The 25,487-nt window shown below is 31.3% G+C and overlaps 2 protein-coding genes across 5 annotated transcripts in view; one reads left to right on the top strand and one right to left on the bottom strand.

The window, feature by feature from the left end:
• Positions 1-652: 652 nt before the first annotated feature.
• Positions 653-17,091, top strand: LKRSDH (lysine ketoglutarate reductase/saccharopine dehydrogenase). The gene is made up of 19 exons (XM_074118800.1): positions 653-812; positions 3,612-3,758; positions 3,858-4,034; positions 4,113-4,265; positions 4,418-4,545; positions 4,729-4,826; positions 4,936-5,063; positions 6,639-6,913; positions 7,583-7,754; positions 9,840-9,910; positions 10,960-11,093; positions 11,607-11,847; positions 12,822-12,925; positions 13,280-13,425; positions 13,882-14,053; positions 14,435-14,529; positions 14,622-14,823; positions 15,873-16,049; positions 16,703-17,091. The coding sequence occupies exons 1-19, from the start codon at positions 765-767 to the stop codon at positions 16,819-16,821; spliced, it is 2,787 nt and encodes a 928-aa protein (XP_073974901.1). The 5' UTR covers positions 653-764; the 3' UTR covers positions 16,822-17,091.
• mahj (LisH and WD40 domain-containing protein mahjong) overlaps positions 4,423-25,487 on the bottom strand; it is a 34,690-nt gene continuing 13,625 nt past the window's right edge. For 2 of the 4 annotated variants that reach the window (XM_074118799.1, XM_074118798.1), the window contains exons 15-30: positions 25,006-25,131; positions 24,576-24,729; positions 24,171-24,313; positions 23,859-24,062; positions 22,341-22,438; positions 22,005-22,208; positions 21,742-21,922; positions 21,584-21,655; positions 21,365-21,507; positions 21,157-21,241; positions 20,868-21,077; positions 19,846-20,047; positions 18,875-19,032; positions 18,694-18,757; positions 18,338-18,594; positions 17,901-18,010 (exon numbers count right to left, since the gene is read on the bottom strand). In XM_074118799.1, coding sequence (XP_073974900.1) covers positions 18,365-18,594; positions 18,694-18,757; positions 18,875-19,032; positions 19,846-20,047; positions 20,868-21,077; positions 21,157-21,241; positions 21,365-21,507; positions 21,584-21,655; positions 21,742-21,922; positions 22,005-22,208; positions 22,341-22,438; positions 23,859-24,062; positions 24,171-24,313; positions 24,576-24,729; positions 25,006-25,131 — 2,274 coding nt within the window. In that variant the 3' untranslated portion in view covers positions 17,901-18,010; positions 18,338-18,364. Of the gene's footprint in view, positions 4,561-9,459; positions 9,613-17,900; positions 18,011-18,337; positions 18,595-18,693; positions 18,758-18,874; positions 19,033-19,845; positions 20,048-20,867; positions 21,078-21,156; positions 21,242-21,364; positions 21,508-21,583; positions 21,656-21,741; positions 21,923-22,004; positions 22,209-22,340; positions 22,439-23,858; positions 24,063-24,170; positions 24,314-24,575; positions 24,730-25,005; positions 25,132-25,487 lie in introns of those variants that run through there. The other 2 variants (XR_012455492.1, XR_012455493.1) reach the window with 2 other exon arrangements.

Below are 25,487 nucleotides of genomic sequence, written 5' to 3' on the forward strand. Positions count from 1 at the left end.
AACAATTAAGCGCATTAACAATAAATACTTAGCATATAAACTACGAAGTTTGAAGAAAACTAGAAAGTAAATATTTTTTTTTTTTTAAACCTAAAATTTATTCAATTTAGAGATGGGTACCCAGCTGTAGCTTTTTTCTAAAAACGGTTTTCGTAAAAAAGTGTTCACATTCAGTGTATTTCAGGAAAAATTCCATTTGAAAATTTCGCACAATCTTAATACTTCTTTCATTAACCAATGTAAGAGAAAGTAAAACCGAGTGTTTAAGTAATAGATGTTTTGAAAGTACTTTATAATTAATACAAAGTTTTATTTCTTTTATCTTCAACTGTTTAGATTAATAATGGGAGTACTTTTACATTTCTTTAAAAAAAAACAAAAAACAGTTACAAAATTAATACCATCTTATAGAAATAACTACTTTAAAAATTAATTTCTTTTAACAAAACAGAGTTGGTAATTGGAGCACAACTCCGAATTCTATACTACATTTTAGGTAGATAACAAAGTTATTAAAATATTTCTATAATTAATTCAATAGAATTATCTTAAGAGAGAAAAAGTGTCACGCTTTATCGTTAAGAGCCTCTTTTCGATAAAAGTGATAGACAATCAATCTTTATCAAAAGATGTTATCTTAGGTCAAATTATTGAAATTAAATAGAAAATTTATCACAACCAATTTTCAATTACATTTGAATAAATATGTAAGTTACGACATTTTTTGCTTTTTTGATGTATAAAGCTGAATTGTTTTGTGCAAAATGACTGGTAATTTAAGTGGAAAAGTGTGGAATAATTCCAGTAAATTGGTATGAATATCTGTTTTAAAATTATTACTAATCATTCTTGGAAGTAAAGAACAAAATACTTATTATTGCTCATTTTTGTTTGTCCTTCTAACATTTTATCGACTGTTCTAAGTGGTTTTAAATATCTTAATTTTTAATTTACGTTCAAACAAATGTAGTAAGAAAACTTTCACACTTTACTTCCACAAATTGTGTACTTTTGGCGCTCTGTCACTAGACTTTTTTAACTTAACGCTTTGATATAAGTAAAAAAGATAAAATTCACTAAAATTATGTGCATTGTCTTAGGACCAGCATGCTATAATTTATTTCATGAATATAGTTTAAATGGAATTCCAGGTTACGGAATCATTAGGAATTTTTAAATCGGTGTAGATAGTGGGGTTAGATATGAAAAAGGGAGCATTGACTGTGGTATGTAGAAATTTTTTATCGTAAGGATGGAATAGAATAGTACAGGCTTTCCTCAAATACATATTTCTAAATCCCAAAATTCAATATTCCAAACAAAGTAGATAGGTAGACCTAACATATTTTTTAAGTTCACTTGAAATTTTTGGCGAATGTCTAGTAAACTCCACAAAACTCGAAAAAGCCATTCTGTTCAATTTGTTAAGGCTGAACACATTCTAATATCCATCAAAATCGAAATTCTAGCAACACTATTATTATTATTATTTATGTTAGAACTGTTCCCTGAAACAGCACTTGTAGAAGAAACCAAGAACCCTGCTTAAACAAAACTTTCCTTAAAAAATATTTCAAATGAAAAGAATTGCCATATTTTCGAAAAATTCTATAAGAAATCACAAAATATCCTTAGAGAGGCTCTTCCAATCGATTGATTTTCTTCAAATTTGAAATTTTCGAAAACTTGTTAAATAAATCTTAATGTTAAATATAATCTGATATTTCCATTTTTTAGACGGTATTTATGCACAACTAACCATCGGATGTCGCAGCCGAAAAGATTGTAAACAAGCTATCTAATATATGGTCATAATAATGCGAAAAAATAAAGGCTAATAGCGGAAATTGAATCAGTATCACCACAATACCATTTTGGCTTTGCGCCTCAATTCTTATTAGTTTTAACGACTATTTAAAAACTTTGTGTACTCATTGTTTCAATGTAAAACTACAGTTTTATTCAAAATATTTTCTATGACAATTTATTTTAAGGCTTTTTTTGAGAGGGATGAGTAGTTGAGACTTATTCTAAAGTGCTATTTAAGCCTATTGGAGATCGATCCTTCAATAAAGAACTATATTTAATTTTTACTAATATTATGGTCTATAAAACAGTAAATTTCGTTGAAATTATTGAGTTGCCTTCACCAGCTCTCCTTGAGATCTTCTATTAATGAATTTTTCTAGTAAAATGAAGTGATGGTTATAGACTTTTTTTATTTAAAAAAACATTTAGTTACCTCACCCCGCCGAATGACTTTTTGCTGTTGGAGTGAGGGAAGACATGTTATTATATTTTGATCGTTTATTTATTATATTAAGCTATAATTAATATTCGAAACCAGTAATATTCGTTACTTTTTTCCCTCAGCTGCAAAGGCCAAGCCATAAAATATTGAATTGCGATTTTAAACTATCCATTTAAAACCATGAAAGAGAAATAGGTCTATGCTCTATGCGAATCACTCAGATTAGGCTGTTTATTCTTTTTAAGAATTGGAACCATTACGTACTCTTTCCACGAGTCCAAAAACTTTACAATACATCAATATATTGTTAAAAATGTACTACAGAATAGTGTTACCCTAAAATCTTGTCCCTCCTAGCCATAAAATATAATGTTGAGTGGTTCAAAAAAATGAAAATAAATGCTTTTTAATGATGAACAATTAACTGTTCTTAAATATATTTTCTTGGAACATTGTTTCAAATAAATGTTATAGTATAGATCTACACTTACGTAATGACTGATCCAAGTTAACCGAAAATATTTTGTGCCATTTTCGAATAAATTTCAAAAGAATTGGTAAAAAGTCAATTAGGGGTACCTTCTGTTTGATTAATTTTCATCACTGATTTTCGTCAGATCCCATGGGCGTATCCAAAAGTTTTAACATAAAATAAAATTTTAACTTTCTGTGATTATTCTATTTTGAGGAAGAGTTCACTTATAAATGAATTCATCAATGTGTACCATACATGTGTAGACCACTTATGAGTTTACTTTTTGATTCCCAAGCGGCAGTCCAGGGTTCTGGATTATCTCTTCCTATTAGATTCTAGGATTCCCAGTACACAATAGACAATGTCTACAACAAGATAACTGGCCGGAAGCTGGCATGCATTTTCAAGCTTCGGACATAATGAAGACTTCAATGAATCCTTCAAAATAGGGGAATAATGGTACAGGGAGGCGCTATAAAGCCAACCCACCGTACCAAAACATTCTTCCATGTGCTGTGTGTGTGTGTTTAGAATATTGGCTCTATTTTGACGAGGCTCCGAAAGTGCGCATTTTGTAAGAGGGAGTAGTGTATGACGATATGCAATGTTTGCAGTCCATTCGCTAAGCCCAGCAGCGTACTTAAACTACCTCGACAGCCCCACCTGTGAATTGTGTGTTGGATGAAAGACGGTACATGATAATATGTCTGGAAGACATTCAGAAGCACAAAGAACTTGAAGACGTGGTTAATCTATTCTCTCTTGGATAAATGTTCACATTTAGTGGTTACAGTTTCGAAAAACTGAATAGTAGATTTTTTTCAGTGTAATAAAAAATGTCTCTTTATTATTCAATATTTAAATAAAACTTGATCACATAAACAGCGTGGGAAAGTTATTGCTCTTCGGAGGGAGGACCAGTCAGTATGGGAAAGGCGAGCATCATTGGCACCGTTAAATGTTCGCAAATTGACAAGAGCTGGTGTCAAAGTTATTGTTCAGCCATCAAATCGCAGAGCATATCCAACTCAAGTAAGCATTAATAATAAATAGTTAATACTACTGACTAGACTACATTCTCGGAGTTTTTGGATTTATTACTAACAAAATGAATGCATTGATGTTTAATAGGCTTATTTGAGCGCCGGAGCCGTAATTCAAGAAGATATCTCAGAAGCGTCAGTAATTTTTGGTGTGAAACAAGTTCCAGTAGATCTGTTGTTGCCAAATAAAACATACTGTATGTTTTCACATACTATCAAAGCACAGGAATCAAATATGCCTCTACTTGATGCGATTCTGGAAAAGGTTAAAAAACGCAAGTTAAAAATTAGGTTTATTAACGAGATAATTAAATGGATTTTATCTGAATTTTTTTTCTTTTAGAATATCAGATTAATTGATTATGAAAAATTAGTTGATGAATCAGGTCAAAGAGTTGTGGCATTTGGAAAATATGCTGGAGTTGCTGGTATGGTGAATATCCTTCATGGGTTAGGACTAAGACTACTTGCATTAGGACACCATACACCATTTATGGTAAACGGTTTACTATTTCAAGTGTTAACTTCTTTAAATTTACTATTGCTAGGGTTCTCATGTACTTCAGTATTTACTTTAGAATTTAGGAACGTTAACACCTTTTAAAAAATAAATAAATTATAATTAGATTTTTTACATATTCAACGTAGCATGTAGGGCCGGCCCACAACTACAGGAATTCTTCAATGGCACGCCAGGCGATAAGAGATGCAGGTTATGAGATAGCTTTGGGAATGATGCCTAAATCAATCGGTCCTTTGACTTTCGTCTTCACAGGGTAATTTTTCTAAATCTGTAGAAATGATAAATATTTTAAATAAAGATGTAACTTGTGAAGAAACTTTTAACAATTATGCTAGTAAAAGATGTAAATAAATCATGAAATCAACAAAGTAAATAATTCTAGTTAAATACTAATATGTTTGTGGCACAAATGTTAAGATTTTGATGTTTATTAAAGATCTGGAAATGTGTCACAAGGTGCCCAGGAAGTATTTCAAGAACTTCCCCATGAATACGTTCCTCCAGAAATGCTTCAGAAAGTGGCCGAACATGGAGGTAAAAAACTTTTAAATAATTTTATTTTAAAGTTTGTTGTTTCACATCAATATTTTGTAAATGCTAATAACTTTAAATCATTTAATAATTTTGTTTAAATGAATTTTAGTTAATACAAAAGTTTATGGTTGTGAGGTAAGAAGAAGACACCACTTGGAAAGAAAAGATGGCGGGGGTTATGACCATGATGAATATGACAAATATCCATCGAGATATGTGTCTACATTCAGCAAAAAGGTATGGAGCTCATCTCTTCAAATGCATAACATATTTGAAACACAATTATTTTAATCAATAATTATATATTTTAATAAAATTCGCAATAAAGGCACTACTATAATATAACTTCTTCTTTTTTAACTAAGTGAGGTAGCGATATCAGGACCTTGACTGTTATTAAAGTAACAAAAATATTTTCCACAATCATCTGGGCCCACATTCCCTATGCATTTTTGAACTTTCTCCACAGATCAGCCTTGAAAAATGAAAATAGCGGAGCTGAATTGTAGAAGGAGAATCGGCATGTAGAGAACTCTGTTTTAGATGTCTCTATACGCTGAACTAGATTAGATTACATTAAACTAAGGCGACCTCAAGGCCTACGCCACTCCGTACCCTTTGGGTCTATTGTGGCTCCCCTCACTCTAAAGCTCGCCCTCCAGACCCATCCTTATGATCAGACTCTTAATTCTGGAAAGCGACTCTTGGGTAAAGCTCAAGATGTCTCTATACTCTGTGCTAAAGAATCATCCTTTCCTCTATCTCTTCCATATTTAAAGATTAACCCCGTTGGTCAACCACAAATTAGAAGGTAGAACGAGAATAATCATCCTACTTAGAACCATTGGTTCTAACAATATACTTTTTCCCAGATCTTGAATTCACATTTGTGTATCCCCTGGTCGGGCGTTCTCCCGCGGTAGGGTGGACCCCCACCTGCCCCTGTCTTTGGTCTCTGCGTTTCTACATAGTGGTAAGCTTTTTCCAATTTGTCATTCAGTTACTGTATATATACTTTATGTCCCACGTTCTTTTCCGATAATATGTATAGACAGTCGATTGGTAACACTATTTTAGACCCATAGAAAAAGAAATTGAAGTAAAATCAAAGAACGGATAGTGGATCGATAAGCAGTCAGGGCATAACAGATCCACCTATGTACTCCGTCAATCAGCGCACGGTGCAGATGCTTTACCGGCCATTGCTTTTTGGGTGATGAGCTGTCGTCTATAATTTCTTTATATGAATGCTTTACACATAGCTTTAAATAAATCTGATTAGAAATAATTAACCTATCCGTAAGAATTTATTCGTGTGTTCTGTAACGCAAGGATATTTCGCTGCCAACTACCACGGTTTCTTCGGCTATCTGGCTCCTTACTTTATTTTACTTTCAATGGGTACTAGCGCATTTGTGGGCGTGGCCTAGAGAGTAAGAGAGAGATATTAATGGGATTTTAGTGTCATAGTGGAGAATTACAGGCACACAGCAAGAGGCTTGCTTGAGTTTCTCTGATTACTCGAGATGCCCCACAGACTTTAAACGCTGCTGGCTCCGTAAATGGTCTTCCACTTCCTACCACGTATCTCTCTCTCCTACATACACATTAAAGAATATTGTTCATTATTTAATTTTTGTGATATCACTGATATCACTTAACTTTACATTTACACTAACATTACAAGCTCAATGAAATTGCTATCATAAACTCAGTTTTCATGTGGTAATTCGATTGATTCAGTAGACTCCGTACAGATAAATATTAAGATGTTCACAGAATTCTCCACAATATTAATTTGTGATGTTTCAGATTGCTCCTTATGCTTCTGTCGTTGTAAACGGAATTTATTGGGCAGTAGATTCTCCAAAACTATTGACATTGCCTGATGCTAAAGCATTATTAAGGCCTACCAATACTCCTTGGCTAGCTTGTTCAGAAGGTGCTCCTCCTCTACCACATAGACTACTTGCAATATGTGATATCAGTGCTGACCCTGGAGGGTCAATAGAATTTATGAATGAATGCACAACCATTGATACTCCTTTTTGCCTGTATGATGCTGATAGCAACAAGGATACTAAAAGGTTAGAATTTACTTTTACTGAAAGTGGAAAGAGCTAGAAAAAAAGGTAAAAGGATTTTTACATATGAAGAAGTCCTAACAAGCAAGCCCAATTAGATGGGTGTTTAACAGCTAGAAAAAGATTCTTTCCCGTTAAAAAGTTGCTCTCTGGCTTTACTAGTGAGCTAGTAATAGCTAGTAATTTTTTTTTGCAACGACATAGATTAAATATATTTCCAGAAATACTTTGATGAAAATGAGCAAAAACGGCATTTTCAGAAAATGTTCTTGTTCTTGAGCAGTGACGGAAAGTTCGCGATTGTGTAGTTCCTTTCTAACTTTCAATAATTTTAAAATTGTTCAAAAATTCTCGTAAGGTCAAATTCGACTTAAAAGTAAAAGTCAAGAATTCAGTAACAAGTAACTAAAGTACAATATCATGGCTATGTTTTTATAAATAATTTATTCAGTTAAATAAAAGAAAAAAATATGTTCACTTTTGTTATACCCTTTTATGAGACATAAGAATGGAAATGCCCTATTCTTGAGCCCTTTATCGGATGCAAGTTTGGCTGGAGTATTGAAAGGGCATCGAATTGTCAGCTCACATTCCAAATTAATTCAAGTTTCAGTAAAGGATGGCCTATATTTCGAAATCAATTTACGTTCTAATTATAACTAACATTTTCAGTTTTAAAGGCCCTGGTGTTCTTGTTTGTTCTATTGACAATATGCCTACTCAACTGCCTAGAGAATCTACTGATTTTTTTGGAGATTTGGTGCTACCATTTGCTATTGATATCATACAATCCGATGCTACTAAACCACTTGAGGAACATAACTTCATGCCTGCAGTACATAACGTAATTATTAATCATTTCTTTCTTCAATTAAAAAAAAAACTTTTGAAGTAACTTATATTTAATCTGTATAGATTATTTTACTTTTATTCTATTATCTCTAAATTTTTTTGTAATTTAATAAATAATATGTATCCTTTACACATTTTCATGTACTCCTCTTAAATTAAAACTGTCCAGTGGGACAGTTGTATAAGGGTTGATCGTCAAAATAAGCGTAACGTTGAAAAACACCCAACTTTGACAATTTTTTCTCTTTTTCTATAAAAAACAAAATTCCCAAATTGTTTTTAAAATATAGGGTAAATCCTCCTTTATGACTGTAATTTTTTTTGCAACAACATAGATTAAATAGATTTCGAGAAAATGTTCTTGTTCTTGTGAACAACGAAGCGCCTAAACGCGTGAACCGATTTTCATGAATGAGGTGTCATTCGATTCAGAATTCTATGTAGATGTGCCTTTTGGGGCTGTACATCGAATGGAGGAGGAGTTAGCCCATTTATGTGTGGCTCCCTCCAATTTTTTTTGGAACGCATCGACGACTACAGTCGTTAGCGCCCAAAATTATTATTACTAATAACTCTGTAAATCTTAGCTCGATTTGATAAAATTTAGCAGGATGAAAGGATTAGGGCTCCCCTAATTACCATTAAAGCGACGTTCTGCTCTTACACCTATTTAGGGGAAGTATGGCAATCATTTCAAATTATCACCGCGTTTACGGAGAAGAACTGTAATTGCAAATCATTTTTCTTTCCCCTCTTTAGAAGTTATTGTGATCACAGCATGTTTTCTCTTTTGTCTCTTAAGAGGAAGTAGTGTTATCAAAATTGATCTTACTGCTCTAATTGGAATGTACTGGTAATTGCAATTTTCTTTCTATTATCCCTCTTTGTATTATTTATTGTATTAATTATTCATCATTTAATTACACAACATTTCTCCACTCTCCGTCTTCTTCCCACCAACTTGTTACCATTCCCCCATTAATTGTGTCAGTTTTTTTCATCCTATATCTTCCACTAATTATTCCCGACACCCATATATTTAAAAAATCATTAGATGTATAAATTTGTTCCAACCAAGGAACAAAAAGAAAAATCTATCCAAAAGGAACAAAAATCTTCTAAACAAAAACTTACAGTTTTAAAAGTTAAGTATGCGGGTTGATTAAACATACACAAATGTGTACCTTTTGGCGTTTAATCAACCCTTTATATACTTAACTTTTAAAACTGTAAGTTTTTGTTAAGGATATAGATGGGCAGGTGTTGGTCTAATGGTCAAAAGCGTGGCTTTGTAAATGGGAGATCCCCAGTTCGAATCCCGCTTATTACTTTTTATTTGTTTGAAAAAATTGTTTATACTAAAGTATGAGCTTACGCCGCCGTCCACGATACCTATTGGTAGTTGGAGGTTGTGCCCTGCCTGAAAAAATTGGCGATTATTTTACTTTTTCTACTTTTTACTAAATGTATAATCAGTAAAAAATAGCATAATTTGGTTTAGATGAGTGATTACGGGCCCAGCCCGCAATGCTAAAATGTATTGTGATTTTCTGCTCTATTACTGGTCTTGGTATTGGAGTTTATTAAATGTGATAAAATCAGAAATTTAAGTAATTAAAATATCTGCCTCCGTCCATGATACTTGACGTTTGGAAAGCAAAGTCGTATGACTGAAAAATAGGCATTAATTTACTTACTTACTATTTTAAAATAGTAAAAATCCCCTCTTTGGAAGCGACAAGTTCTGTCGGGAAGATACAATACTTGTAAGTTTTAATCTCTAAAAACTGGATTTCGTCAATCTCAAATTCAAAAAATCCTCCTCTAACCTTATTTACACAGTACCTAGCCTGCAAGAATAATCATAATAAATGTAGAATTTCTACAACTTCCGTTAACAAATCAATATAATAAATTTCATAAAATTGTATAGAAAAAAATTAGATAAAATATTTCTGCAAAAATGTTTTATCATTACATTTAGTAGTATTAACTATTTCATTTAAATTCTGCAAATACACCACTGTTATTGTTCAACTTATTTAAATTAATTGACGTTAAATTCTGTTTCTTACAGGCAATAATCGCCAGTAATGGGAAGCTTACTCGAAATTTCGAATATATTCAAGAATTGAGGACTCTTAATTTGTAAGAACGAAATATTATTTGTTTATTTTATTTTAGAGTGAAATTAATAAACTTGATAATTTTTTTTTTAATCTATTGTTTACTATCAGCATTGATAGAAAATCATCTTAGTTTTGAGGCCTTCATTTATTTTCTAAAGAATTTCCAAATGTTAGGAAGTTTTAAACTAATTATTGAAGGATAGCATTATTAAGGAATAGAATTATTGATGAATACTGTTTCAATAGGGGAAATATTCTACTGAAAGATTTAAATTCCTTGGAACGTAATTGAATTTAATCATCACACTCATCCTTAAAGATAGAGTAGCTAAAAAACGGTGCCAACAAAAAATTATTTTTTATCAAATTTAAATAATGGCTGTTTACAATTTAATAATGCAAAAACAGTACATAACGTATTCAGAAATAAAAAACTTTTGACTAGTTAACAACTATCTTGTTCTGTACAAATACAACTGTACTTGTATTAAAAATACTCTTTTTTACAAAATAATGCAACCTGAACTCATTTAGGATGCCAGGAAATAAAATATACTCTAAAAAACTAATAACATCTCATTCTAACTACCTTCTACCGATAGGTAAACATGTATTGTGTTAATGTGTGCAAAATCATCACTCTTTGTTCTGTTAAATCTCTTAAGAATGTAACAGAAGTGAGATTTCTAGATATAAGTAAATAACTTACTTCTCATACGATCTAAAAAATAGCAAGTTTGGTGTTTTATGAGTAGGTGTTAATAAAATTCGTTTGAAGCCTCTTAAATCCCACACTTGATTCTTATAGCTCGCAGTATTGTACAGAAAACTACACGGATGGAAGTTCACTACAATTGTTTGAAACAATATTATACCAAATGTTTTCACACTTGCAAACTATAACTTTAGTTGCACATATTTTCGGTACGAAAGCTTACAGTATTTTGTTGTTGCTAATTTCTTAAAAAGATGACCCTAGTTTTGTTAAAGCCATTCTTCGAGAAATGTTATGTCTTTATCTTTTGTATGTGGTTGAACAGATTTTTAATTTATTTTTATTTGTTTAAGAAAGAACAAGCACAAAGCAGAATCTGATACAACGTTAGGTAATATGAAGCAAGTTCTAGTGTTAGGTGCCGGAAGAGTTTGTTCTCCACTAATTGAGTATCTTCATAGAGATCTTAATTTGCACATCACATTAGGTAAGTTGTTTGTAACAATATTTCATTATGTCCTATAACCCTAATAGATTGCTGCGCTATGATTTCATAAAGGAAAGGAAGGGAAATTAATATTGCTAAACAGAACAACATAATTTATCGAAATTCTATAAAAATAATTTCTCCTATGAAATAAAATGTTTAACCCGTAAGTTGGAAGTTAATGCAAAAATCGAAGTAAGTAAAGCAATATGTACGTATTCAGTTCGTTCATACTTCTGACTTATTTTCATACAATATGCCTATCCTCACAGATTGTAGGTTACAAGAGAACACTGTACGAAGGCCGGCAGTGCACTGAAAAAAGCACTACGCGCCAATAACCTCTGACATTGATGTGTCTAATTAAATATATATATATATATATATATATATATATATATATATGCTAATTAAAAGTGAATCTCCTATGAATATTTCAATTATAATAAACATGATTTATTTCACAATTTTGAAAAACATCTTAAGGATAATAAAATAGTAATTTTACTGTAGGGTCTTCAATCAGAGAAGAAGTTGACAGTTTGTCAAGGGGGTTTAGCAGAGTTTCACCTGTATTAATTGATGTAAAAGAACGACCTGATCACCTTTCTGATTTGGTTAAATCTGCAGACATAGTTGTTTCTCTTTTACCATACCAACTTCATCATGAAGTAGCGGAAGTATGCATTCAACATTCAACAAATATGGTTACCGCTTCATATCTCACCCCTAATATGTCTGCTTTACACTCAAGGTAAGCTGATGGAAATGTTACTTTATTCAATAGTTTTAAACGGCTAATATATTGAAATTAATATTGTCTTTTTGTACTATATTTTCCAGCCTAGCTTAAGGCCTATCCTTTATCCTAATGGAATTATAAGGTGTAGACTAAAGTAGCTCATTTACTTGTAACTTAACATCACCTAGTTCTTTCTGCAATTTCATATTAGCTTCTTTAAGCTGACAGTTATTTGTTGTTACATTTTTTAATTCTCTCATTGATCGATGAGATGGTTAAACGATATTATTTTTCCAAACATTTCCAGATGATACAACTTCCGCACGTCAAACTTTTAAATATAGCAGTTAATTATATACAATCAAATCGGGCAAGAATTATACTCTACTAGAGTCAGGGCTGCCGTCACACATTGTCACTTTGTGCATCCCCACTAACTAAACGATTGTTACTGTACATAATTTCTTCTAATCTTGAATATTTTTCACAGTAAAATTTTGAAGAAATTAGTAATTATCAGAAGAACCAATTAATTTGTTTACGTTATTATTATCTCTGGAAAGCAGAGAAAAAATGAACAAACTAGTATCAAGTTTAACACAAAGAACAATTGAAACTGGATAGAGAATTACGTTCGCTAGAGAGTGAATACTCGATACTAACTCTATTGACTGACCCATTTTACCATTCAAAGAACTACTTCCAATTTTCTTTTGAAATTATTAAGCTTATTTCAAGGAATGTACATTTATTTACAAACAATCTGCTAAAACATATTGTTTATTGGATAAAAACGCTGCAGTAACGATACAGCTCAATGGCTAATGTTCGAGGGATCGGTGCAGCCTTTCCAATGTTTCTGAAATTGAATTCATTTAAAGTTTTTTCACCTCAATCACTGAGTGCTATTCCATTGCAGCTAATACTTCAAAATGTAATGTATTTTAATGTCATTTATTATAAACATCCTTCATTAAAATGTTAAGGGCTGTAGAAGCTGGCATCACGGTTATTAATGAAGTTGGTTTGGATCCTGGAATAGATCACCTTCTTGCCATGGAATGCATTGATGAGGTACACCAAGCTGGTGGTATGTAAATTTTTTAAAATAAAAAATGTTTAACTAGTCATTAACAGTTTGTATTAGTTAAAAATATTACGAAGAAACATAGTCATGGAAGAGATTAGCCAACTTGGAGCGCGGTGGACTAGTAAGCCGAAGGACCTGGTTCAAATCCAAGCGTGCCACCCAAGGTTTTCTCTTCCTAGGAGCCTTTACAGCTCACTTTCTGATGATGGACAATATTGTCTGTAGCGAGAGAACAATGTCCAAAAGCCGATAGTGCACTGAGAAGGCTCCTGGCGCCGGTGCTTTTAGTGTTGGCGAGCCTTAATTTAAAAAAATAAAAATAAAAATTGAAGCCTCTTAAATTTTTATTTTAAGGAAAAGTTGAATCATTCGAAAGCTATTGTGGAGGTCTTCCAGCTCCGGAATGTTCAGATAATCCTTTCCGTTATAAATTTTCCTGGTCACCTCGTGGTGTATTACTAAATACTTTAGGAACTGCAAAGTATTTACATGACTCAAAGGTTAGTTTTTTTAAAGATAGTCCATATATTAGTATGAGTTTAAAAAATATAAAGCCCCTAAATTCTTGATAGAAAAAATATTACAAATTCAACAAAAATAGTCTCAGCAGGCTGTATTGTTTCAAAAGTGATCCAGTCATCCAAATTTGCAATATTTGATTTAAGATTATCACTTAAGATTCATGCATCTGACCTTATTGTTTTGATAAACACCCAAATAAATAAATAATAAATAAATAAATAAGCCATTTATTGAGCTATACAATAATTTAAAGTTTTTGGGTTAAACACCCAAGCTTTAAAAAAATAACTTAATTCAAGTTTACATTGTTCTTTCAATTATTATGGTTTGACGTTTTTGTAAATTTGTGATGGAATGAATTTAATTCTTCTACCAGACCAATAATTTGTTAGCATCATGCAGTATTGTCATTTACAATGTCTTCATCGTTTCAGACAGTAGAGGTACCAGCAGGTGGTAGTATTTTAAATAATTGTCAGGATTTATTCTTCCTCCCCGGCTTTGCTCTAGAAGGTTTCCCAAATAGAGACAGTATTAGATACGCACAGCTTTATGGGATAGCGGCAGAAGCACACACTGTATTTAGAGGCACTCTCAGGTTTAGAGGTATGTATGATTACGTCCACTTACAGAAAGTTTAAATCATCTATGTAAAGCAAATAAATATTCTTCTGGCAAATAATTGAGTACCTTCTCTGAAGACTACGTTGTGAATATTAATTTCTTCTTTTTTAACTTAAGGAATTTCAAACGTTGTTTTCTGAAGATGAAGGCAAAGCTTATCAAAATGTTAGGAAACGCCCTATTGCCACCTAGTGTTTAGAAAAATTTAAGTTAACAACCAACATCTAGTCTTTCCTACATTATCCTCCGATTAAATTGGTGCTGAATTGGGATGACTTCTAAAGATTTTATAATTAAATACCTTTATTATTTTGAAAAAAATTAAACTAATTAAAAATTTAAAATTATTTGTCTTTTTTGTAGGATTTGCCAAAACAATGCAAAGCCTTCAGAAACTAGGGCTTATTGATCCAAATCCCCATCCGGCATTGCATCCGAAGGGCCCCGAAATTACTTGGGTATAACAAAAGTTACATAAACTTGAATTAAGTTATGATTTTTTAATTATTGTTAATGATTTTATTTTTGATATATTGTGTATATTCTAAAGAGAGAATTTGTTTGCAATCTGATTGGTTTGTCAACTTTGGATGTATTTTATGAAAATCTTAAAAGTAGAGTTGGTGAACGTGTTGGAGAAGAAATGATTGAAGCAATTGAAGTTTTAGGGCTTTTAGAAGAAACGCCTATTTCGAAGATGTCCACACCATTGGATACAACGTGTCATTATCTTATGGGAAAATTAGCTCTTGGTAAGAATTGACTTTATTCCTCTAGAATTACTTTACAACATATAATAGATGAAAAAATATTTTAATAACCGCACCAGTAAAAAATATTAAGTATAATATAAAGCTGAAAGGTAAATCTGGAAGTAATCTAAGCTTTTGGGGAAGGTAGCAACAGCATCACACTTTTAACTGAATTTAGAATAATAGAATTGGCGTAATTTGGCGAACATTCTAAAGTTACGTTTGCACCAAATTAGAGTCTTCAAACAAAAACAAGTACTGTATTTCGTCTACATTGTATAAACGACATTATTTTTGAAAAGAATATTTTTCTGTTCAGCCTAAAGCCCCTTCAACATAATCCTCTTAAAACCAATTTTCACAATTTTTAAGTCGTATTATGTATTAACAATATATAGTTAGTAAAATCGTACATTAAATTGAGATTTTAACTTCAGAAAGGTCTATTCAGCCCCCCTTTCAGACCGACCTTCTCAACTAGATTGGCCGCAAAAGTAGTTGTAGAAAAGGCAATCGGTTGCTGCTCTACGTCTTTTTACAGTTATGGATGATATGATCCTGGTTACTTCTAGCTGTACGAAAGTTAAATTATATTCATATTAGTTTAGATTTTACTCTAAATGTTATTTGTATCATTTAGAAGAGGGGTTACTTGTGATTCACGCACTGCTTAAACCTCTGAAAGATCGCTAATTTCCAATTTTCCCTTTGAAATTACTTTCGGCACCCAATATTTTATCAATTTGGCATCCTGATTTCTATAAATTTCATTTTAAAAAGACAAAGGTTGAAAAACATCTAGTTAGTTTGCAACAACTAAAAACTGGTTAAGTTTAGTTCACAGAATCCGTTAAAGTAATCTGTACATACTGCGGCAACTTCTACTCATTTATCTCTTTTTTAAAGAGGGCCCCTTCAATGTTTAAAACAAACTAATTCTGTTCAAAACTAACATTCTGTTCCAATTTTGAACAAAATATTTACTATTTCGATTATTTTGCATTTTATATTGTTTAGTACTTATAACAATAACCATTGTTTTATTATAGGGGAAAGAGATAGAGATGTTGTGATCTTGCGTCATGATATTGGTATTCTATGGCCAAATGGGAACAGAGAAAAACGTGGTATAACACTTGTAGAATATGGTCAAGTTAATGGGCAAACAGCTATGGCAAGAACTGTTGCACTACCATCAGCTATAACAGCTAAAATGGTTTTAGATGGTAAGTATTAGAAATGGAATAAAAATAAATCAAAACATTCCTATTTAAAAAATTAATATTTTTATCCATGCTACACACAAAACTCTTCTAGCGTTGGCGGGCTTTGTCGAATTGAAGTTAAGCATACATTAATTTCTAAGCAAGAACAGAGTACGTCAATTTATGACTGGCTGCCGAACGAACGAAGCTCACGAAAAATAGGTTGAATGTGTACATTTTGAAAACCGATGGCATTACAATGTTTCTTTCTATGCAAACTGTTCTTAAGATAGTAGTACAATGCAGGCAGCTACTTCCAAATAATACCCTTTTAGACAATCTTGTTTCTAGTAGTATTTGAAATATTTTAGAATGTTCGAGTCGTTTTGGGCCAAATGAGCAATTTATTATTAATGGCATAGGCGCTAGACAATTTTTTTTAAAATATGTGTCAATAAAATTTCGCTTCGCAGCAAATATTCAAAAACTATTGATGTATCTTTTCATATATGGGCAGATTGGTTTGCTAACTCCAACTCTGCGTTCATAACATGCAGACTTATCAATCAGGTGTCAAAGTATTGCTTTGTCATCAACCATCGTTTAGATTCATTAAAGAATCTTGATGAACCTACACTTATTTCATTTTTATTAAAATGTAACTACTTTTTCAGGTGAGATTCAAGAAAAAGGAATGGTACTACCTTTTTCTCCTGATATTTACAGACCAATTCTTGCAAGATTGAGAGCTGAAGGAATTCAAGCAAAAGAAAATGTTATTTCATTGACATAGTCTTAATATTTAATACCACGTTAAATTTCAAAGTGATCAGTTATTAAGAAGCAATTATCATTAAAAAAAAAAACTCGAAATGCTTAGAAGAACGCCTTAAATATTCAGTGCCATACGGCGTTCTTAACACAAACATGTGATCTTTAAACTTTTTGTTTGTCAATACATATGTTTTCTCTATACTGTGTAATGTATATTTGAGATCTTGTGTTTTGTTTTGTTTTTATTATTTATTTACAAATTATAATTATTTTTGATTTTATTCTCTAATGTGTAGCAAATAATTTTCCCAAAACCTTGTAGCTAATATGTAGTTGGAATTAAGTTAGGAGTAATATTTTAAAATTTTAAAAAATTAAAATTGGTTAAAATCTTTAGTTCTACTCGTAGATCTTCCATAGTACACGATCGTTATTGTATGTAACACACATTCTATTCACTTTTTTTTAACGCATTGTAGTTTCTTACCTGCGACAAGGCTGATCTGTCATAAGCTAACAAGTCTCATTCCAAATAAAAGGTAAATTCCACCCTACTCATATAATCAATTTAAAAACTTACATCAGAAAGAATTCTCAACGTGACTAGCAATTTATTATTTTTAACAAGTTTTTGATTTAGTTATGATTTTATGTGGTAGCGCAAAATAAAATGAATCTTTCTTATACAAATTTTAGAATCCCTATCTTAATGGTTGACTACAATTTTCAAACATTCCTTCTTTGGGTTACTTAAGTAATGGCTCCTCTTCATAATGATATTTAACGCTAAAATGAATACTTGTACCCAGCAAGATGGAAAATTGTATGATACTAATACTAATTAAAATTAATCGTTTGATATAAGTCTAGCGTACTCAACATCACTTAAACAGCATAAACTTTTTCTTCACTGCTGAAAACTTTAAATATTTCTTCATTTTAGGATATACTTTAATAAATATTTCCAGAAAATTCAGTTTATATTTACAGTTTAATATGTACATTTAGTAATCAAAATAATTAGATCAGATTTAAAACGAATCCTTGAAATAATTTGCAATGTCCGGTTTTGAATTTTTGGAATATAAAATATTCCTATGCATAATTATTTATATATGTATATATATCTATTTATAACTATTTACATTAAACATTTTTACAAATGCATTCCATTTGTTCCTTCGATATTAATACTTCTTTAGAAGCACCTGAAAATTAGTCAATACCAAGTATTTACTACAATTTAATATAGATAATAGTTTTTAAAAAAACCTTGAACAAACACTACAATAGACCCATTCAATTTTACAATTTAATAACTTTAAAAGCACTAATCTCTTGCGCTTAATAAATAAATTTCATTTTACATTAAGCCCGCACTTAATGGATTAAATTTTAACATTAATAGGTTTTTACATTCATTAATAATAAAACCTTCATTTGCTCAAAACCTGTACTGAGTGAAAACTCAACTTCCCTCCATAATATAATAAATAAATATTACATTACTTAAATTAATAATTTAACTTGCTTACCTCACAAATTCCTTCAGAAGTGGTCCATCAAATGTAATAGTCAGAATCTGAATCAGAATCTGATTCTGACATTTCATCTTCATTATTAGTGACGTTATCCTCATCTTCATCATCATCGTCGTCGTCATCATCATCTCCACCATTATTATCGCCTCTGTTATTTACGTTATTGACGGCAGCGGCTTCATCATCTGATTGAACACTGTTATTAGAGCTTACTTCTTCTAATAGTTCTGATAATTCGTGTGGTATAGAATCTGCAAAGTTATAAGAATTTTATGTACATGTAGGGAAATGCAATTTATAAAACGCGAAATAATTGTAATGGAAAGGAGAGTATCTATTTTTTTTCTTACCAACATGTTGATCATCATCTGATCCTGAACTGCCTTCCATGTCATCATCCTCCTCCTCTTCTTCCTTAAATCATACAATTGATAAATAAGACTCTACCAATTAGTGTTCATAAACAACATGCTCTGTATTTAATTGTAAATTAAAACAGCTCATTGCATCACAAAAATTAAAAATGCAAACCGGTTCATCATCTGTAGTTCTGGATCTTCCAACATCATATATTTTTACTATTGATTCATCCACACTTTCATATATTCCTTGATTTTCTACCAAGGCTATTTGAGTATCGTGGGAATTACATGCTAGATCATATATATTTTTTTTCACATCAATAGTAGCTGAAAAAGATAAAGCTAAATGTAACGTTTAGTTCCATAGGAGATTTCTCAATAAAGAACATCTGTTTGAACTCAAATAAAAACTTCCAAGTTATACGTTCTTAAACAATAAAGTTGGTTTAACTTCGGTCCTTTAAAAATCTAAAACCCAATTCAGGTATATTTTTTTGTCTCCCAAAAAATCAATCTATTTTTATTTTATTTTTTTTAATTAGAGCGATTTTCTGCAATAAAGAAGATTAAATTTTGCAATCTTAGAAATAAGATAGAGAATTGAAAAAAGGAATGAAGTGGGATGACAAACTATAATGAGAACTCCAGGATAAATATGTTGTCAATATTCCTTAAGCATTAGGTCCGAACTAAAACGCGCTTGAAGTTTTCGGACATTTTGTTAAAGAGTGAATGAATCTATCTTATGCCACAGAAGAATACCTTAGTCAAACTGCCGTAACTATTTAGTGCGTATGTACTCTTGTGTCAATAAATGGCATACCAAGGGTAGGAAAGTCATTGAAGTCTTCTATTGGGCAATTGGTGATTTCCTTTAGTTTATGATCAAGTTTAGGCATCGACAATTTTGGTTGTCTTTTCATGGTATTTTTGGGCTACAAAAGTGTTATTCATTACACAATGCAGAGCAAAGACCATTGGGAATTAAACTCAAATTAATCAAAACCATCAAATCCAAAAGAAAAATACCTTAACTCAGATTCTATAATTTTATTTTAAATTTTCTAAGAAATTGTTCAAACTGTGAAGTTTTAAAATATTAACTACCCAATAGTGAAGCATTCTTTAATTTATACCAACCTATACTAGAATAATCATAAGCATCAAGTGTTTTAAACGAATTTTCGTACTGAGCATCATCATCATCAGTTTCCTTCTCTATAGCGATAGAATACAAAGTATATCCTGTCGGAGAAAACAGTACATCACAGTGGTCTAATGCAGGTACAGTTCTTAACAAATGAAAAGTCCTTAGATCCCATACTTCTGTGTTCGATACGACCTTTTAAAAAAATAAAATAAATGAATAAGACTAAAATTAATATATTGATATTTAATATAACGCTAAATATGAATTATAAAACAGAACTTAATTTATAAAAAATCTATCCCACTCGATTCACTATTTCTAAATTGATACGTGTTTTTCATGTTCAATTTTTTTTGTTATTGAAATAATGTAACCAGCGCCTTTTTACTTTGGCTATTTATTCTACACGGTTCTGGTCCGATAATAGAAAGAAAAACCAGTGAGAGTACTAGAGGGCGCAAACCCATAATAGAAGTGATGTTGTGTGGGAGGCGAAGCTCCCCATTTTTTCTAAAATTAGGAATCCCTTAAAAATGTGGTTAATGTTGTTTTATGGTAACGATAGGTTTTCAATTTTAAACAACAATGGTGGAACTTCAATTTAAACAAATAACTCAAAACCGTATTGTCGCGTCCTTATCGTTGAATCTTACGGATTTTACGTGTTTTATTTATGTTAAATATATACATATATACAGTTTGTAAACACGACTTTTTCGTAAAGAGAACTTCACAACTGTTATTTTTGGTGTAAACTCAAAATCGAAAATTTGCATAATTGAAATACTTTCTCTTACGATGATGGATCAGAGAAAGTGAAAAGTCATTTTTGAAGAAACTTTTCTTAAACAATTTATGGGTCGCAAAAGTAATAGGACTATAAAATTAAATTAAAATTCGCATTCAGAAAAAAAAATCAAGATCTATCGAAGTCTTCAATTATAACGTAATTTTCAAGATATAAAATTTATTCCATTCTGTCATCTTATCTAAATTTAATTGATCAATTTACCTCAAGACCATTTGGATGAAAAACGCCACTTAAAGTTTGATTTAATTTATCCAATTTATGGATTTGCTTTCCTGAATTAACATCCCATAAAACTCCATCAGATAAGACTAATTCATTTGTGGGTGAAAATGTTGCTCTGTTCTTATTATATTGGTTAGATATTGTTGGTTTCAGAGTTTGAATAAGTTTCTTCGTTTGAATATCATAAATCTGGAAATTGAATGACATTTAAATTGCATCTCATGAGTTGCCAACAAGTATTATGCATGTGTTAAAAAAAAAAAATCACCGTAGCTATTTCTCCTTTAGTTCCAATAAGTTTATCTTCAGAGAGCTTGCTAAATTCGACATATTCTTCTTCGTCCATTGAAAATCTATTGAAACAAAATGTTATTTGAACGCAAAAAAAGTTTATAATACATAATATTTTTAATAATATTTATATTTATACATATAAACCTGTATGATAATTTAAACATTACTAAGAAAAAACTTACAAATGATAAAATATGTTATCATTAACTTGCCAACAGGAAGAAAGATTTCTACCCCAAGTAGAGGACGTTAGCAGTAGAGAACTGCTCCGTGCACATTGCAAGTGGGATATATATGTTTCGTGACAGTGGTGAGACGCTACTTCCTAAAATTGGAATAATCTTTACTAATCTTAAAATTCTATCTAATTCATGTTAAAAATATATAAATAAGTATCATACAGTGCCAGAGTGAAGATTGAAAAGTTTCACTTCCCCTTGATGTGTTCCGATAACAACAGATTTATCTGAATTCTATGGTCAAACAGAAAAATGTAAATCTACGAGACTAAAAGAATAAATAATAATAATAATAATAATAATAAAAAATTAAGACTTACAAAAAAATCACAGCATGTAAAAAATGCATTATCATCACCATATCTAAATATATGAACACAACAAAATCGTGAATGCATAAGTCGGTGATTCAATCTGTTCGAAATAATTCCTCGACTATGCCTCATTGCAAAATTATTTGGTACTCTGTTACGCACTTTTGGATCGGGACATTTATGTGGCCTGTAACATTATTCTATTAAGAGTAAATCAACATAAAGAGTGAAAATAATTTATTTTAAATAATGTTATCACTATTACTAACTCAAACAGATTAAACTGTGGGCAAGTTGCCATTGGATTTTTACATAAAGCATGTTGATTTGTAAGATATTCTGTAATTATAGAGTCTAGTGTAACATGCATCTCTTTGGAGTGTGGTAATTTTTCGGTGGGCTCATATGATATTTTCTTTTCTAAAGACTTTGAAATAGGAAGTGGTGTTTTTACTTCGTGTTTCTTCTGACCACTAGAAATAACAAGTTCAGATATTTAAAAAAGCACAATTATTTGTAAAAACCAACAATATTAAACTTAATAAACAGCAATCCAATTACTCAAGATAAACGAAATAATGTTACAAAAAAAAATATTCACTAACCCAGTAGTAATATTAAGTTTTATAGGTTGGTGTAAGACAGGTGTAGATTTCAACGAAGATGGACTTTCCACCACTGGCAACTTGGCCACAGGACGTCCCTGCAAAGAATTACAAAAAAAAGTAAACTATGGATTTTTTAATAGGAAATACATGTATTTTGTTGAAACAATATCAAGGTACAAATCTAAAATTTAGCAAAATCTGAAAAATGAACAAAACATTTGAAGTGAAATTTTCTCTTTGTATATGATTACAATAGTTATTGCCCAATTTTTAGCTAAATGGAATCATTATTGTACGTTTAGTTGGTTTTTACAAGTTTAAAGATACGCCTAATCAGCAAAAATGTTAAGAACAGGAATTAACTCGAAACCTTAGAACCTAGTTGAGAAGTATAAACATTATAGTAAGAGATAGTTTATAAATCCTTAAGCTTTTCTTAGAAATGTGTGAAACAAATCGCGCAGTGCCAGTAAGGAAAAAAAAAAAATTATTGCACCTAACTAGGCACACATAGCCCTCCTATACCTATACACAGCCCTTCTAAATTCTAAAATTTTTCTTTCTTGAACCATTAAATTGGGTGCATCTTCCAGATATGTGGGGCCCCATGACAACTGCTCCTGAGAAAAAGCCAACAGAGAAGTATGAGGGGACATGTACCAAGCCGAGATTGATTGTGATCCTAATTCTGAGGGGTAGAAAAGTAGGCAAAAGGAACCATCCTCACAATATTTGAGGACGTTGAGCAGAGGAGTGCATTTGGTACAAGGGAAGTTATTCCAAACTGCCGCTTTCTGCTCTTCCTAGCGTTAAGAAAGTGAGTGCGGCACCAGAGAATAGTTGTCCCCGCTCTTCCTGAGGCATCTAAAAAAGCAAAATTTATCTTCCCCAGGAAGCGGGAGGTTGGATCCATAGGTGGTAAATGTAATTCTTATTTGGAGTGTTCAGGATATCTAAAGGAAGATTGAATAGGAAGGATATTTACTTCAAGGGGAGTTATCTTTAAATTACCTACACCACGCTTTTGTAATATTTAAATAAGTTAATAGTGATGCAGGATGAGCTTAGTACTGGAGCGGCACAATTAATTCATTGGGTTGCAGTGCAATTAAGACACTTGAGTTGACTACTTTCTTAAGTTTGATTAGGTTTAAATACAAAGAAGATTTGAAAAGAAAAACAGACCTTATTATATTTTTTTAAATTAAATTTTTTTTATTAAACACCTAGTTTTAGAATAAAGAGAACAAATGCTGAATTTAGTTACATGTTTATTTATATATTAAATCTCTAAATTCAGTGAAATAAAGAGTACTTCCAATCATTACCTACAAATATATATTTGAGATATAAATAAATTTGTCAAGAAAAAATGTAATTGGTTACTATTTTATTAAGTTACTATTTTTTATATGTCCTAGGTTCCTAAAAGTCGTTTAACATAGAATTAAACAACAAAAGTATACTGTAAATATAATATATTCATAACTAGAAATAAGGGAAAATAAATCTCACCCTAGCTGGTGTAGATGTAGCTCTCTGATAAGTGAAAGGAGATAAAGCTACTAAAGGTTGTGATGGCTTGGTTTGGGGCAAACTGGCCTCCTTTTGCAATATTTCAGCACTTTTCACCATTCCATGAGATTGTAAGTGTTGATATATTAACTGCATCAATTCCCTATCATTAAACTGAATACGCGTTTGGGCAACAACATTTGCCTAAAAGAAGAAATAAAAATAATTCTATATATTTATTTACCCATTTCATCTTTTTAATAATTTATGTATATCTGTGCTCATATACTTTCGCTAATAAATTGTACTTGCTTTATGGATGTTTGTAAGAGAAGGTTCTAATTCATTTTTCGGTTTACTTTTACCAGAAACTCTTTCAAGTAGTTCTAAAGCATATTTTTGAAATGTAACGTGCTCTTGTCTTCTATCCTGAAGAATTGGATCCTTCATTAAATCTAAAATGTAAAATAAATAAATAATAATACTTGAAACAGTACATTCATTTTTGCTGTCTCCTACTCCTCGTAAGAAGGAAAGTGTTGGAATCTCGCAGATAATAGATTTTGAGATTTAACCGGAAATAGAAAATGTCCGTTGTCCGTTTATATATATAATTACATATTTTATAATTTTGAAAACTATCCTGGCATTCTGATTGTTAAAGTAAAGACATAATCTACCTATTCGTAAATTTTAAATTAAAATAAATATAATTACTCTGCAGCTGGCCAGAAGTGAAAAGAGGAAGTTTACTAATAATCTGCCTGACTGTCTCACTCCTGGCGAGTCCGGCTAAAGCTTGACAAGCAAGACCCCTAATTGAATCTGCATCGGTTATAGGTGTCTTTAACTGAATAAGCCCTAACAACACCTGCAAGTAAAACGTTATTTAATACTTTCTAAAAGAGGTAAGAAATATTAAGTAGATACAAAAAGCATTTTCAAAAAATTTGTATTCATATACTCAGATAATTAGAAGCTGCGAGTTGGCCAGTGATTGTAAGAGGCATGGGCAATACAAGAAAATGACGCTCTGAACATGCACGGTACAATCACAAACCAGACAAAGAATCTTTTGGAACAAACCAATGATTACTATAATTTTTGAGAAAATAAGATCCAAAAAAATATAATATAATAAAAATACCATTATTCCGTTTGTAGTGCGAAAAGTTTCCCATATTTTTTCTATTACTTCTTCACTGCTCCTTAGAGAATGGGTTCTTTTTTTAGTTGAGCCTCCAGTTGAATATCTACCCACCAGTCCACCAACCTATTAATAATAATTCCTATGAATTCTTTTAAGTACAACCGTTGGATTTGCATTCTAAATACCTAAGCAGAGGGTAGGCTGTTATGCGGTCATGACGTTTTTAATTTCTCTACCACTCTTTTTTTCGTGCATATTTTCGAAACTGATTTTACACCAGAAATACACAAATTGAGGTCCCTAAATACAAAAATCTGGTTTTTATAAGTAGATCTGTGACTGTAAAAAAAAAAAAAAAAAAAAAAAATAGACCTTCGTAGAAATGTTCAAATTTGATATTCTGTTAACGTGCTATTAATGTCCCAGCAAAAGGTTTTGTTCAAAATCTCTCAACTTCAAGCACTTCTACACCAAAAAGA

Source organism: Rhodnius prolixus, unplaced genomic scaffold (assembly GCF_049639745.1).
Source record: "Rhodnius prolixus isolate KJV_2025 unplaced genomic scaffold, Rpr scaffold_2, whole genome shotgun sequence".
Classification (NCBI taxonomy): Eukaryota; Metazoa; Arthropoda; class Insecta; order Hemiptera; family Reduviidae; genus Rhodnius; species Rhodnius prolixus.

What these genes read in the sequence shown, in the direction of transcription:
- LKRSDH (XM_074118800.1), top strand. Translation starts at nt 765, where the DNA reads ATGACTGGTAATTTAAGTGGAAAAGTGTGGAATAATTCCAGTAAATTG. An exon ending in TTGACTTTCGTCTTCACAGG is followed by an intron (nt 4,546 to 4,728) that starts GTAATTTTTCTA and finishes TGTTTATTAAAG; the next exon opens with ATCTGGAAATGTGTCACAAG. An exon ending in AGGGCCCCGAAATTACTTGG is followed by an intron (nt 14,530 to 14,621) that starts GTATAACAAAAG and finishes TATATTCTAAAG; the next exon opens with AGAGAATTTGTTTGCAATCT.